The sequence below is a fragment of the Stenella coeruleoalba genome, assembly GCF_951394435.1.
Source record: "Stenella coeruleoalba genome assembly, chromosome: 12".
NCBI lineage: Eukaryota > Metazoa > Chordata > Mammalia > Artiodactyla > Delphinidae > Stenella > Stenella coeruleoalba.
In genome coordinates, this window is record NC_137158.1 from 11,730,509 (window position 1) to 11,745,668 (window position 15,160).

Sequence of the window (15,160 nt, forward strand, 5' to 3'; positions counted from 1 at the left end):
AAATAGCTGTTTATTGGCAATGGTTCTCAAATTTTAATGTCCATGAGGACAACACGTAGGGGCAACAAAATGCAGATTCCTAGTTCTGTGATCAACAATTCTGCTTTGTTTTCAGCAAGCACTCCTGCTGATTTTGATGTGGATGGGTTAAGGATCACACTCTGAAACCACTGCTGTATGATGCCTTCAGCCTAGCTTCCTTCTCCTTCCTCCATGGAAGCACTGTCACCAAGATCTTTAATGAACTTCTCCATCTGGTTGTCCAATCCAAGGAACACGTTCGTTCTTATTTTACTTGGCTTCTCTGGCGCATCTGACATTGCTGATCAAACTTTCCCTTTGGGGATCCTAATCTCTACTTATTTTTTCTTATCCTTCTCCTGTTGCTTCTTCTCAGTTATCTTTTTTTTTTATAATGAAAATGTAAGTCTTTTCTTTTTTAAATAAGTTTATTTTACTTTTGGCTGTATTGGGTCCTCCTTGCTGCGCACAGGCTTTCTCTAGTTGTGGCGAGCAACTACTCCTCGTTGCGGTACGCGGGCTTCTCATTGCGGTGGCTTCTCTTGTTGAGAAGCACAGGCTCTAGGCGCGTGGGCTTCAGTAGTTGTGGCGCGTGGGCTTCAGTAGTTGTGGCTCGCGGGCTCTAGAGCACAGGCTCAGTAGTTGTGGTGCACGGGCTTAGCTGCTCCACGCAATGTGGGGTCTTCCTGGACCAGGGCTCGAACCTGTGTCCCCTGCATTGGCAGGCAGATTCTTAACCACTGCGCCACCAGGGAAGCCCCCTTCTCAGTTATCTCTGCATCAGGCTCTTCTTTCTCTTAATGGATTCCCAAGGTTCTCGTCACAGTTTGCTGAGTAATTTCATCCAAGCCCACGGTTTCGTCTACTACTCATATGTTGACCACTCCTACACCTTTACCTCTTGCTCAGCTCTCATTCTTGAACTGAAGACTGGATAGTCTTGGCTTCCTTGACACCACATTCTTGATTTTCCTTCTATCTCCCTGGTTGCTCCTTTTTGGTCTCCTTGTCTGGTTATTTCCCCTCTTTCTGGTCTCTACATATTTGTCAAGACCCAGTCCTGGGGATCCCTCATCTTGTCATTCTACTCTCTCTCACCAGGCAATCCTTGTCTTTACAAACTCTGAAATGTGGATTACTCTTCCCTAATTTTCATTTCTGGTCAGACTGATTTTCTGAGTTCCAGATCCAAATGTCAAACTGCCTACAACTACTATTTTCTAAACGATTTTCACAAATATCTAAAATTTAAGGGACTTCCCTGGCGGTCCAGTGGTTAAGACTCTGCGCTTGCAATGCAGGGGGCCCGGGTTCGATCCCTGGTCGGGGAACTAGATCCTGCATGCCTCAACTAAAGATCCCGCATGCTGCAGCGAAGATCCCACGTGCTGCAACTAAGACCCAGTGCAGCTAAATTAATAAATATTAAAAAAAAAAATTTAACCTGTGAAATGTTTTTTTTCTTTTTTTTGGCGGTACGTGGGCCTCTCACTGCCGTGGCCTCTCCCGCCACAGAGCACAGGGTCCGGATGTGCAGGCCCAGTGGCCACGGCTCGTGGGCCCAGTTGCTCCGCGGCACACGGGATCCTCCTGGACCGGGGCACGAACACGCACCCCCCGTATCGGCAGGCGGACTCCCAACCACTGCGCCACCAGGGAAGCCCTAACCTGTGAAATTTTTTATCTTACCCCAAGACTCTTCTTCCTCCAGACATCCCAGTTTCAGTAAGCGGCACAACTATCTGCCCATGCAAAATACATGGAAATTATCATCCTTGGTATCTTCCTCTTCAGGTCTAATCTACTGTCAAGTCCCACCTATTGTAATCACAAAGATCTCAAATCTATCTACTTCTTTACATCTCCTATCCCCATTCCAGGCCATCATCACCTCCTATATGGATTACCGCAATAGCCTCCTAATTGGCTTTCTCCACTTGTATTCGTCCTCACAGAGTGACCTTAAAATACAGAGAATGTCACTTCTTACTTGCTTTGGATACAATATAAAATGCTTACTATAGGCTCCTGCTTACTTCCCAGTGGCTTTCTTCCCTGCATCTCAGCCACAAATGACCTTCTCTCAGTTACGTGCAATACACTGTTATGGACTGAATGCGTGCTTCCAAAATTCATAGGTTGAAGCCCTAACCCTCGGTGTGATTGCATTTCGAGACAGGGTCTTTACGAGGTGATAAAGGTTAAATGAGATCATAAGGGTGGGACCCTAATCTGACAGGGCTGGTGCCCTTATAAGAAGAGTAAGAGACACCAGAGCTCTCGCCCTCTCTGCACACACCCATACACGCATACCTGAAGAAAGGCCGCGTGAGCACACAGCAAGGGGTCAGCTCTTCTGCAAACCAGGAAGAGTCCTCACCAGAAAACAATTGTGTTGGCACCTTGATCTTGGAATTCTAGCCTCTAGAACTGTGAGGAAAATTTCTGTTGATTAAGGTCCCCAGTCTATGGTATTTTGTTCCGGCAGTGCAAGCAGACTGAGACACACACCAGTTTCTTCTTCCTGTCATGTAAATTCCTCTATCGGGAATACTACTTCCTTTTTGCCTAACTTCTTACTCATTCTTCAGGCTTTAGCTTAAATATCACTTGCTCAGAGAGACCTTCCCTTGCTCCCTGATCTGCATTATATCCCCCTACTATATTCTCTCAACTTTCTCTTCAAAAAGTTGTTTTTTATTTCTTTCATGTCCACCACCCTACACTAGGAGCTCCACAGGCCACAGTTGTGCTGTTGTGGCTGGTAGGCATTTGATAATTACTTTTTGAAAGAATTAATTATCATCGTAATATATTACAATTGTTTATTTTTTGTTGTTTCTTTCCTGACTAGACTAATCTCATTGCGAGCAGGAGCTGGGTTTTATTTTCTGTAGCACCACGTGGAGGACTGATGGTATAGCAGGTACTCTCTAAACGTTTGTTGTGTGCATCAGAGGACTGGACCAGACCAGGGTCTCACGCTCAAAGGTACAAGGGATCTAAAGGATCCCTTAGATCCCTGAGGATCTAAAGATACAGATTCTAGTTCAGTAAGTCTGGGGAGATGCCTGAGGATCTGCATTTTGCACAATCATGCCGCTGCTCCATGGACCACAGTCGGCATAGTAAGAGACAAGAACACTCCAAATCCTTCCCACTTCTAACTTTCTCTGATTCTATAAACCACACACTCATAGTTTATAAAAACAATGCTATTTGTTTAACTTATTTCAAGGGAAATCCTTTCCAGATTCCTTTTCTAATCAGTAGCGTAAAGGAACAGTCCTTTAATTATTTCCTATTCCTTGAATCCTTTTCTCTACTTTGTAAATCTCAAGTCCAAGTCTCAAGCCCGAGCAGAGATTTGTTTAGGAGAGTGGGCTCGCCCTGGTCCCCACGGAAATGGCATCTTACGCCTTAATTCCTTCCGCTTCAATGGGCTCTTTATTATTTCAGTTAGGTTTGTATCCAATCTTTCAAACTTTCACTACATTTAACAAAGTTCTCTTGAGATTAATTTACTTTCCAAGTAAATTAAATTACTTTTTTAAAAAAAATTAATTAATTTACTTTCCAAGTTAATTTACTATTCTTCTTCTCTTTCCTTATGTTAAACTCCTTCAGTTCTTCTTTTTTTTTTTTTGGCTGTGCTGCATGGCATATGGGATCTTAGTTCCTTGAACAGGGATTGAACCCATGCCCCTGCATTGCAGGCGCAGAGTCTTAACCACTGGACCGCCGGGCAAGTCCGAAACTCCTTCAGTTCTTAACTCACCAATATGTATACTTAACAAACATTTTCCAGCTTGTAAAGTTCACAAGATTCTTCCCTTATTTCTTATTTCTCATAAGAAAGAGCTTTAAAGAAAAGTGTTGACTGACACACAGTAAGGTCAACACACAAATAGCGTTTTAGAAAGAATTTTGACATGGTACTGAATATGAAAGTCTATTTTCATTCTTCCATTCATGTAATTGATTGACTGAGCACTGACCATGGCCCAGCACAGGGCCAGGTGCTGGTACTTCTGGGGTTAATAAGACAGACTTGGGCCCTGAACTCTCAGAGATTATAGCCCCAGAGCTTTTGCTTAGGCTACATTTTGTTTCAAACGGTTTCTTGGCCCAATACACAAGTGTTGCTGGTTTTCTTTCTTTGGTTCCCCACTGTTAAGGGTATGTAGCACTGAAGCTCCTATTTGCTTAGTATGATCAGATAAATCAACCACTCAGCAAGTATGGACTGGGGGTGCCTCTCCTTCTGCAGAAGCTGTGATATGGATATACAGGACGTCTCAGTCTGAGGACGCTTACATGCAAATTGGGGAGGTAAGAAGGAGAAGAGTTACATTTAGAAATAATTACAAATTAAGGTATGGTATCCAGCATAAAATTGTAAATTGAGAAAAGGAAGAGAAAAAAGCACAACGGCCTGGAAAGGCTTAATGAAGAACTGGGATGTGAACTGGAAAGGATTCGGATGGATGGAGAGGAAACGGCAGTGGACCACAGGCCGAGAATGAGCCCCTGTAGCATTATGGAGCGGCAGACAGGACCCCGCCCAGAGTTAAGCATCTCCCATGCTACGGAGCCTTCCTGGACTTCTTATATAAAACGAGAGACTGGATTAGAATGATTTCAAAGGTCCACTCAAGCTCTGTGAGCATCAGTTTGTTGGAGCTTATTTAGAAGTATTTATTGAAGGGATGGGAGACAAGGATTAACAGAAATCAGAAGATTCTGTGGTAGTCTAGGTGGGAAGAACTGGGGGTAGGGGAAAGGTGGCAGGAGACCACTGGCCTTTTCTCCAAAAATAAATTCATATTCATTATTTAAAAAAAAATTAAGTGCATCAAATCCCCTGGGTTAAAATATTTACATAATCCCCTCCTCTACCTTGTCAACTGGCACAGGCCCAAAGAATATTTCCAGAGAAATAGCTGTAGAAAGAATTCTGGGATTAAAAGTAAGATTTTAGGGGGAAGTTGTGGCTCTATCATTTACTAGCTGTGTGGTGTCATTCCTAGAGTAGTCAAATGCATAGAGACAGAAAGTAGTAGAATGGCAGTTGCCAGGGGCTGGGGCGTGAGCGGGGGGAATGGGAGCTAGTGTTTAATGGGTCCAGGGTTTCAGTGTGGGAAGATAAAAACGTTCTGGAATGGATCATGCTGATGGTTGCATAATAATGTGAATGGATGTACTTAATGCCACAGAACTATATGCTTAAAAACGGCAAATTTTATGTTATATATATTTTACCACACTTAAAGGAAATAGTTTCAAGTCAGTCAGAACGAATCTTTATATATCAGTACTCACGAAGGAGCAATGTCCAGATGGTTGATGCTAAATCCAGAGGAGCAAAAGCCTCCCAGTGTTGTGGATATGGTTAGGAACGCAACAGCCAAAGAATAATCACAACCTATAAATCCAGCGGCTACCAGGAATACTGCAGGTCCAATCATTCCTGGAGTGAAAAAATTATAAAAAGAAAAAAAGGAAGCCCCAGCATTAATATTTGCTTGCTCTTTAATATAGCATAAATCTGAGATTTGAAATTACTGCCATCTACTGTAGAAACAGTATATTGCCTAGAAGACTCAGTTTAAATTAGTTTCATGAAAAAAAAATTGGCTGGAAAACATATAGGATTAATGCAACTATTATAAAACATAAAAAACAAAAATCTCACTATGCAATGTTATTAAATCTACATGTGACCAGCACTCAAAGTTCTACAATGTTTAAGAAAAGAACAAGAGAATGACTGAAGAATATGGTTCTAGAGAGAAGCAATAGTTGATACAGAATGTGATTCAAAGTTCACATAACCAAAGAAGATAAACTAAATAATAAACTTTGCTGGATAAAGTTAGAAAAACACTCCATCTAGGTTTTGACAACTGAAAACGATACGTGGAGTTTATTACAGGCAGTTAAGCATAAAATACAAGTAATCCAGGAAGGGACCTAACGAGTGGGCTGCTGTTTTCTCTCTGTGTCAATAGCAGTGCCATCCAACAACTCTCTGTGATGATGGAAATGCTGTATTTGTATATGCTGCAACCAAGGAACTTATTTTTAAATTTCAGTTACATTTAAACAGCCACATATGGCTAGTGGCTACTGTACTAGACAGAGCAGGTCCACAGAAAGCCAAAAAAGAAAAAATCGAATTAAATCTAAAGGGATTTATTTCACTTGTAGATGTGGAAAAATTTCTCCAGAGTCGAGGTCAGTAAGCAGTGGGACTGGACAGCACATTGTAGCTGCAGGTGCTCAGAAGGTGTTTTCAGAATTACATTGAATAGGGTCCCTTTACAATGTAATTATGGAAGTACAGTCATCAGTGACTTTGAGGGTCTCTACTTACTCGAATAATTGTCCTACATGGGTTTTTGTGTTTTTTTGTTTTTTTAAAAATTTATTTCCTGGCCACGCCACATGGCATGTGGGTTGCCAGACCAGGGATCAAACCCGTGCCCCCTGCAGTGGAAGCCACTGGAGTGCCAGGGAAGTCCCTGTCCTACATAGTTCTAAAATTCACATTTCTGAAATCAGACTCTGAAACACATGATTATTTAAGCTTCCTTTGAGTTACAGCTTTGATTTATAGCTCCTCATTTGATATAATAATGTTAGTATACATTTTTGATTGAAATTTAAAATAGAAAAGGGATGGAGACTTAAAAATCTTATTTTCATTGCAAACTTAGAGTTGAAAACAAAGTGATTTTTAAAATTCTGGGGAAGATGGACTTCCCTGGTGGCGCAATGGGTAAGAATCTGCCTGCCAAGGCAAGGGACACGGGTTCAAGCCCTGGTGCGGGAAGATCCCACATGCCGCGGAGCAACTAAGCCCGTGCGCTGCAACTACTGAAGCCCGCGCACCTAGAACCCGTGCTCCGCAACAAGAGAAGTCACCGCAATGAGAAGCCCGCACACCACAACAAAGAGTAGCCCCCGCTTACTGCAACTAGAGAAAGCCCGCGTGCAGCAACAAAGACCCAACACAGCCAATAATAAATAAATAAAATAAATAAATTAAAAAAAAATTCTGGGGAAGATATTCAGCAAAGCATGCCTTTTTTTATAGTTACAAGAGTATGGTAGATATAATAGGATATTATAAATCTTAATCTTCAAAATGCATCATTCAAAAAGAACCATCTTGTATAGACATGCACTACATGCATTAAAATATATTGTTTTAATATGTGAACAAATGACTACTATTATCATTTTTATTTTGCCTTGCCTTGTAAACACAGTAAATAATTGTAAACCGAAACCAAACCTGATTCATTTTTACCTACCTATAAGGCTAAAAACTCTTCGAACACATAGAGTTGAAAAATTCCATTTTGCCCTTAAATTGTCAGCGGCCTGACCAGACAGGATCATACATAACCAACAGCCTAAATAAGGGACTGCAGATAAAAACCCGTTCTGGAAGGAATAAGAAGATCCGGAATTAATTATGGAGGGAGGAAGAACCAAAACAACATATACACACACACACATCCACCACCATGTGAAAGCAAAGGAGATACATAGCAGTATTCTGTTAATTTTTATATAATACAGCAAATAAGTCTGATTTTTCTAAGGATTATGGGATTCAGTTCAATGCAGTCCCAGAGAGCCTGTCTCAGAGGCAACCAGAGCTCCCATAGTGCAGTATGCTCAGGGTAATCTTGAATGTTATTTTGGGACTTGGGCTGTAGCTTCGGTGAGAGAAGACGTCCTCCTATTAGCCTATGGATTTTCCCCCACGGGACAGTTTTCATTTAGTTATTTACTTTAAAAATAATTTTTATTATAAAATAAAATTCAGATAGAGAAAAGCACATAAGTCAAATGTATAGCTTAATGAATTATTCTAAAGTGAGCACCGTCTAGGTGCTGCTCGAAACTATACTGCTCTCTTCCGGCTTCTCGCTTGAGGATCCCCAGACCTGCTCCAACCGCTTCTACTGCATGATCGAGCTGGGCAGGGGCACTGATGAGGATGAAGTGACAGCGCTATCTGCAGACTTTGTTCCCTCCGTAGAGTGTCCCCATGGCTCCCCCAGCGGCAGCCCCAGTGGCCCTGGCCCACCTGGCTCCCTCTGCTGACGTCTAGTGGTTTTATTTTTGTCCTTCTGTCTAAGGCAGGATACAAGGGCCTCAAGTCCTATCCCTTTCCACATTTGACATGGGGTTTGAAGGTTGTGTATTGTGTTTTTTTTTGTTTATTTTGTTCCGAAATTAAAGTACGCAAAATCAAGATGCAGTTAAAAAAAAACAAACGTGGGCTTCCCTGGTGGCGCAGTGGTTGAGAGTCCGCCTGCCGATGCAGGGGACACGGGTTCGTGACCCGGTCTGGGAAGATCCCACATGCCGCGGAGCGGCTGGGCCCATAAGCCATGGCTGCTGAGCCTGCGCGTCCGGAGCCTGTGCTCCGCAACGGGAGAGGCCACAACGGTGAGAGGCCCGTGTACCACAAAAAAAAATAAAAATAAAAAAATAAATGAAGGCAATTAAGTACATATACTAATTACCAGTAAGCTATTGATATTTCATTCTTTCTATAGTTCTCCTGGGAAAATTGCAAATAGAAGCATCAGTGGAATGATCTTTAAATTTGCATGCAATTTGTCACTACAGTAGGAGACAGGCTCTGTTAACAGAGAGCTTAGGAAAAGCAAGGTTGCTTGCAACAAATCCGTCCCACGCTATTGGTAAAGCCTTATTTCAGGTGAACTTCTGTCAATGCAATTGGTGGATATATTTCAAGTATAATGGATCTCTTTTTTCAAAAGTAACTAGAGGAGTTCTTCACAGCTTAGCTGTTTGGGTGACGTTTAAGGTTCGGTCCATGTGGCCAGTGTTTTCAGTATGCCTTGGAAGTGAGGTGACGGAACAGTTCACTTTAACACTGTTGACAGCTCTAAGTCCTTGTAACCAATGCAGTTGTGCAGTCAGCCTTGCTATCATCACATTCACCACCCAGGCTTCTGCTTTACTTCCAGGGCTTCCACTCTGTGGCTGCGTAACAGTCCACTGTGGAAGATAACATATTTTGTTTATCTATTCACCAGCTGATACATATTCGGGTGGTTTCCACGTTTTCATCATTATGAATAATGTTATGAACTTTTGTGTACATGTACATGTTTTTGTGTGCACAGATGTTTTCAGTTCTCTTGGGTATAGACCCAGGAATGGAATTTCTGGGTCATAATAATAACTTTATGTTTAACTTTCTGAGGAATTGCCAAACTGTTTTCCATAACAGCGACATCCCCACCAGCAATGTGTGAGGGTTCTGTTTCCTCTACATCCTCACCAACACTTGTTATTGGTTTTCTGATTCTAATAGGTGTGAAGTGGTATCTCATTATGGTTTTGTGTTCCATTTCTGTATATATATATATATATATATATATATATATATATATATTGTTTTGGCAAATAAATTTTATTTTTTGACATCTTTATTGGAGTATAATTGCTTTACAATGGTGTGTTAGTTTCTACTGTATAACAAAGTGAATCAGCTATGTGTATACATATCTCCCCATATCCCCTCCCTCTTGCATCTCCCTCCCACCCTCCCTATCCCACCCCTCTAGGTGGTCACAAAGCACCGAGCTGATCTCCCTGTGCAGTGCAGCTCCCACTAGCTATCTATTTTACATTTGGTAGTGTATATACCAGCATAGTCAATGCTACTCTCTCACTTCGTCCTCCCAGCTTACCTTTCCTCCTCCCTGTGTCCTCAAGAGCATTCTCTACGTCTGTGTCTTTATTCCTGTACTTCCCCTAGGTTCATCAGAACCTTTTTTTTTTAGATTCCATATATATGTGTTAGCACACGGTATTTGTTTCTCTCTTTCTGACTTACTTCACTCTGTATGACAGTCACTAGGTCCATCCACCTCACTACAAATAACTCAGTTTTGTTTCTTTTTATGGCTGAGTAATATTCCATTGTATATATGTGACACATCTTCTTTATCCATGCATCTGTCGATGGACACTTAGGTTGCTTCCATGTCCTGGCTGTCATAAGCAGTGTTGCAATGAACATTGTGGTACATGACTCTTTTTGAATTATGGTTTTCTCTGGTATATGCCCAGTAGTGGGATTGCTGGATCATATGGTAATTCCATTTTTAGTTTTTTAAGAACCTCCATACTGTTCTCCATAGTGGCTGTATCAATTTACATTCCCACCAACAGTGCAAGAGGGTTCCCTTTTCTCCACACCCTCTCCAGCATTTATTGTTTGTAGATTTTTTGATGATGGCCATTCTGACCGGTGTGAGGTGGTACCTCATTGTAGTTTTGACTTGCATTTCTCTAATGATTAGTGATGTTGAGCATCCTTTCATGTGTTTGTTGGCAATCTGTATATCTTCTTTGGAGAAATGTCTATTTAGGTCTTCTGCCCATTTTTGGATTTTGTTGCTTATTTTTTTTAAAAATTAATTAATTTATTAGTTTTGGCTGTGTTGGGTCTTTGTTGCTGTGCACAGGCTTTCTCTAGCTGTGGCAAGCAGGGGCTACTCTTTGTTGTGGTGCATGGGCTTCCCATTGAAGTGGCTTCTCTTATTGTGGAGCACGGGCTCTAGGCACACGGGCTTCAGTAGTTGTGGCATGCGGGCTCAGTAGTTTTGGCTTGCGGGCTCTAGCGTGCAGACTCAGTAGTTGTGGCACACAGGCTTAGTTGTTCCGCGGCACGTGGGATCTTTCTGGACCAGGGCTCAAACCCGTGTCCCCTGCATTAGCAGGAAGATTCTTAACCACTATGCCACCAGGGAAGACCCTTGCTTGTTTTTTTGATATTGAGCTGCATGAGCTGCTTGTATATTTTGGAGATTAATCCTTTGTCAGTTGCTTCGTTTGCAAATATTTTCTCCCATTCTGAGGGTTGTCTTTTCATCCTGTTTATGGTTTCCTTTGCTGTGCAAACCATTGAGTAATAATGTTGAGCATCATTACCTGGGCTTATTGGTCACTTGCATATCTTTGGAGAAATGTCTATTCAAATCCTTTGCCCATTTAAAAAATTGGGTTATTTATCCTTCTATTATTGAGTTGTATAAATTCTTTATATATTTATCAGATATATGATTTGCAAACATTTTCTCCCATTCAGTGGGTTTTTATTCTCGATAGTGTCCTTTGAGGCACAAAAGTTTTCAATTTTGATGAAGCCCAATTTATCTATATTTTCCTTTGGTCATTGTGTGCTTTTGGTGTCATATGTAAGAAACTGTTGCCCAGCCCAAAGTCACAAAGATGGACACTTCTAAGAGTTTTATCATTTTAGCTGCTAACCTTCACATCTTTGATTTATCCTTCATCTTGAAGGCAAAAACACGACCAAATTTACTTACAAACTGTGCCTCTTTCTCTTTAGGTTTTTCTTCAATCTCTTTAAAGACAAATTCCGTCAACATAGAGATAATAGGAATTGCCTCAGTTTGATGAGTTCAGAAGGAACTGGCAGTTTTAGTGGGGGGTCTGTCTCACACAGCTTTGCAACTATAGCTCTGCCAACACCTGGATAACACTGCAGAGTGACTTCTGTACAAGAACCTTGTGTCTCCCAACACCCCTCTTGGCTCCCAGCAGAGTCGGGCTACCATCCCAACGGAATATGGTACCACCTGCATTTATCATCTGAGATCCTGGCATGTTCCTGGGGACTAGTAAGACCTTCACAGTTAAAGGGCATACCAGCCAAGATACTCTGAATCAAGAGTTAACACACACAGAGGAAAGGAACAAGCAAGGCTAAAAAGAGCAGTCTCTAGAATTTAGTATATCAGAGTAAAATGGAAGACGAAAAATAACTGAGTCTCACATAGATAAAAACAAATTCTGTATACTCTCTATAAGAGGCAGATACTTATGTTTTCTTACCTCTTGAATATTGAACCTTAGGACCTCCTTCATATAAGTAGGCAATAAGGTCAATAAAGTATAAAAAGTCCAGTTGTAAGAAAAATGTGCAACTACAATAGCCCAAAGTGCTAGTGATTTCAGCATAGGTACCCATGGCACTGACTTCTGTGAAGAGAGCTGAAAAAGAAAAAAAAAAAAAAAAACAGGCATAATTAGGATAAGCTACAGCTATGTTCATGCTATGTTTAGATCTGTATCCGATCAGCTAAAATTCCATCTAGAATACGTTATCAACCTTGATTACTAAATCCCAGATTTTTAAACAACTCTTTTAAAGTATTAAACAGCAATAGAAACTCCATGATTCAGATCTGAAGAAAAAACAGAAATGTAATCTTAGAGCTAAAATGTCAAACTAAATACTCCTTACGAATGTCAGAAGTCACCTGCAATATTACTTTTTCCACCTAAAAAACAGAGGACAGTTTAATAATCAAATTCAGAGGCTGACATAAGGGCAAAGGAAAGAGATTAGAAGTCCTATTAGAATTCATATTTCATTCTCCCATCTTTATTCATTTACAATGATCTATAAGAACCGTGCAATAGAAGGTTTTTATGTAGCCATCTGGAGTGACGGTCTTCAAAGCAGCATGTAAGCACCCCAGCAAGATAATCCTCCATGGTGTGGAAAGACATAACAGATCTTCTATCTATACTCACTTTTATTGTACAAAGAGAAATTAAGCTCTATTAATGTTTAACAAATAGGTTGGCCCTGGAATATGTCAGACCATCACATGTTGTATGATCTCCCCAATGAAAAGGGGTTAATGGCATCCTTACTCGTTGGTCTGCCCTCGGTGTAATATTACAGCATGTTACAGTTTACATCTGCCTTTTAAAATGGATTTATGGATTTTATTAGCCAGTCTTAATTAAAACAAATCTACAAAATCAAACAATGTCTTCAAAAGATTCTTAAGGAGAAAGTAAACAGAAGTCTAATAATGTAAGCACGAGTGAACACCAAGAAAATAGTAGAATTGACACTTTTCCTCTTGAGTCCTTTGTCAGCTACCTCACCAAGCGAAATAATGGCAGGCTCATCAAATACACCGTATTGGGACTTCCCTGGTGGTGCAGTGATTAAGAATCCGCCTGCCAGTGCAGGGGACATGGGTTCAAGCCCTGGCCTGGGAAGATCCCACATGCCGTGGAGCCACTAAGCCCGTGCGCCACAACTACTGAGCCTGCGCGTCTGGAGCCTGTGCTCCGCAACAAGAGAAGCCGCCGCAATGAGAAGCCTGCGCACCACAACAAAGAGTAGCCCCTGCTCGCTGCAACTAGAGAAAGCCTGTGCACAGCAACAAAGACCCAATGCAGCCAATAAATAAATAAATAAATTTATTTAAAAAAATACACCGTATTCAAACACACTGGTCCCATTAAACAACATATCATTACTAATTTTAAGTGATAAAAAGGTTTCTCCTATTAAAATTCAAAAATGATGTACATACTGTTTATTTCACCTTACTCACCCTTTAAAGAGCCTATCTTTATGGACGTTTTATAACGTCCATACGTACAGCAGTGCATGTAGATAACTGTAAAAACATGCATATATTCAGGTTGTTAAGCCCCTGTCCCCATTGCTTTATTGATGCATGATTAAGTAAAGCCTGAAGACCACTGGCCTGGGAAATCAGTTCCTTACATTTCCTATATCCTGAGGCTCTGCTATGTCTTCCTCAAAAGCTAGAGCAATCTATGTTTCTACCTCCAGGTTCACTATTATTTCAAAAAGAGGAAGAACCCCCCCCCAAAAAAAAAAAAAAAAAAGGAAGAACCAGTATTAACCTTCTTGTGGCCTTTTTCTAGGGACTTTCGTTGTGACTTGGTAGATATGCTCTTGTGTTCTCCACTATGTCAAAGATGTAGGGGAGGTGGGAGCAGAGAAGGAGAGGGGACATTTATTCTTACATAGCAGTGGTTCTCGATTCCAGCTACGCTTCAGAATCACCTTTGACACTTCAAAATTACAGATGGCTGTGTTCTACCCCAGACCTGCTGAATCAAAGCCAAAGCCAAACTTCTGAGTGGAGGGCCAAGGCATATATTTTATTTATTTATTTATTTATCAAAAGGGATTCATTTTTCTTTTATTTATTTATTTGTTGCTTATTTAGTTTTGGCTGCACTGGGTTTTCGTTGCTGCGCGCGGGCTTTCTCTAGTTGCGGTGAGCAGGGGCTACTCTTTGTTGCGGTGCGCAGGCTTCTCATTGCGGTGGCTTCTCTTGCGGAGCACGGGCTCTAGGCGTGGAGGCTTCAGTAGTTGTGGCTCGCGGGCTCTAGAGCAAGGCATATATTTTAAAAAGCTTCCCTGGTGATTCTACACAGCAGTGGTTCCCAAACTTTGCTGCACATCAGAATCACCGGGGGAGCTTAAAACACTCCAATATTACACTGAGACCAATTAAATCAGGTTGGGAGGCGTGTAGGAGGTAGGTGGCTGTATTTTTTAAAGATCCCCAGGTGATTTCAAAGTGTAGCAAACTTTGGGATCCTCTGCTGTAGTAATTAAAGAATTCTGCAACCTCCCCCCTGCCCTCTGCCACCCCTTGCTTGAAAATCTTAGGACAAAGAGGAAGGAAAAAACCAGTCTAGAGATTTTAGAGTTTAAAGGAATTTGGAATATAGCTCTTTTTACGTGGCTGTGAAACTCACAAAGGAAACGAAATCACACTTCTGTGTTGAAAGATACGAGCTTAAATGTATCTGATCTCTGAAAACTAAATATATTCTGAATAAGGTATTCCCCCCTCCTGGAAATATAAACTTTAACGTGAAATATGTAATAATTTTAAGACTCATGCTGCATGTATTTACACTTACTGATGGTGATGTTTTGGAAGCTCTGATGATAGCTTTCGTAGCTCTTCACCAGTATTTAGGCGTAATCTTGCTTGTACAAATGAAGCAAAACTGAAGCAAACTGAGCCATACTGGAATATTTTTGCAGTATATCAATTGAATTTTTGATAATCTGATGTTTCTGGAGAATCACTCAACCATAACCAGCTATATGTGGAGAGTGATGTCAGCAAGATGGCCAAATAATATGTCCCCTACTGGTATCCATTGTCCTCTACCCCCAGCAACAATTTGGCATCCATCCACGGGCAAAAGTGCCTTTCTGGGGGCAGACGGATCTAGAAACACGTCAAGGGACCTG

At 41.3% G+C, this 15,160-nt stretch overlaps 1 protein-coding gene across 4 annotated transcripts in view; it reads right to left on the reverse strand.

The window, feature by feature from the left end:
* SLC17A5 (solute carrier family 17 member 5) overlaps positions 1–15,160 on the reverse strand; it is a 60,034-nt gene that overhangs the window by 15,114 nt on the left and 29,760 nt on the right. For all 4 annotated transcript variants that reach the window (XM_079939835.1, XM_079939832.1, XM_079939834.1 and 1 more), the window contains exons 7-9: positions 11,941–12,099; positions 7,341–7,473; positions 5,344–5,491 (exon numbers count right to left, since the gene is read on the reverse strand). In XM_079939835.1, the coding sequence (XP_079795961.1) occupies positions 5,344–5,491; positions 7,341–7,473; positions 11,941–12,099 (440 nt within the window). The remainder of the gene's footprint in view (positions 1–5,343; positions 5,492–7,340; positions 7,474–11,940; positions 12,100–15,160) is intronic.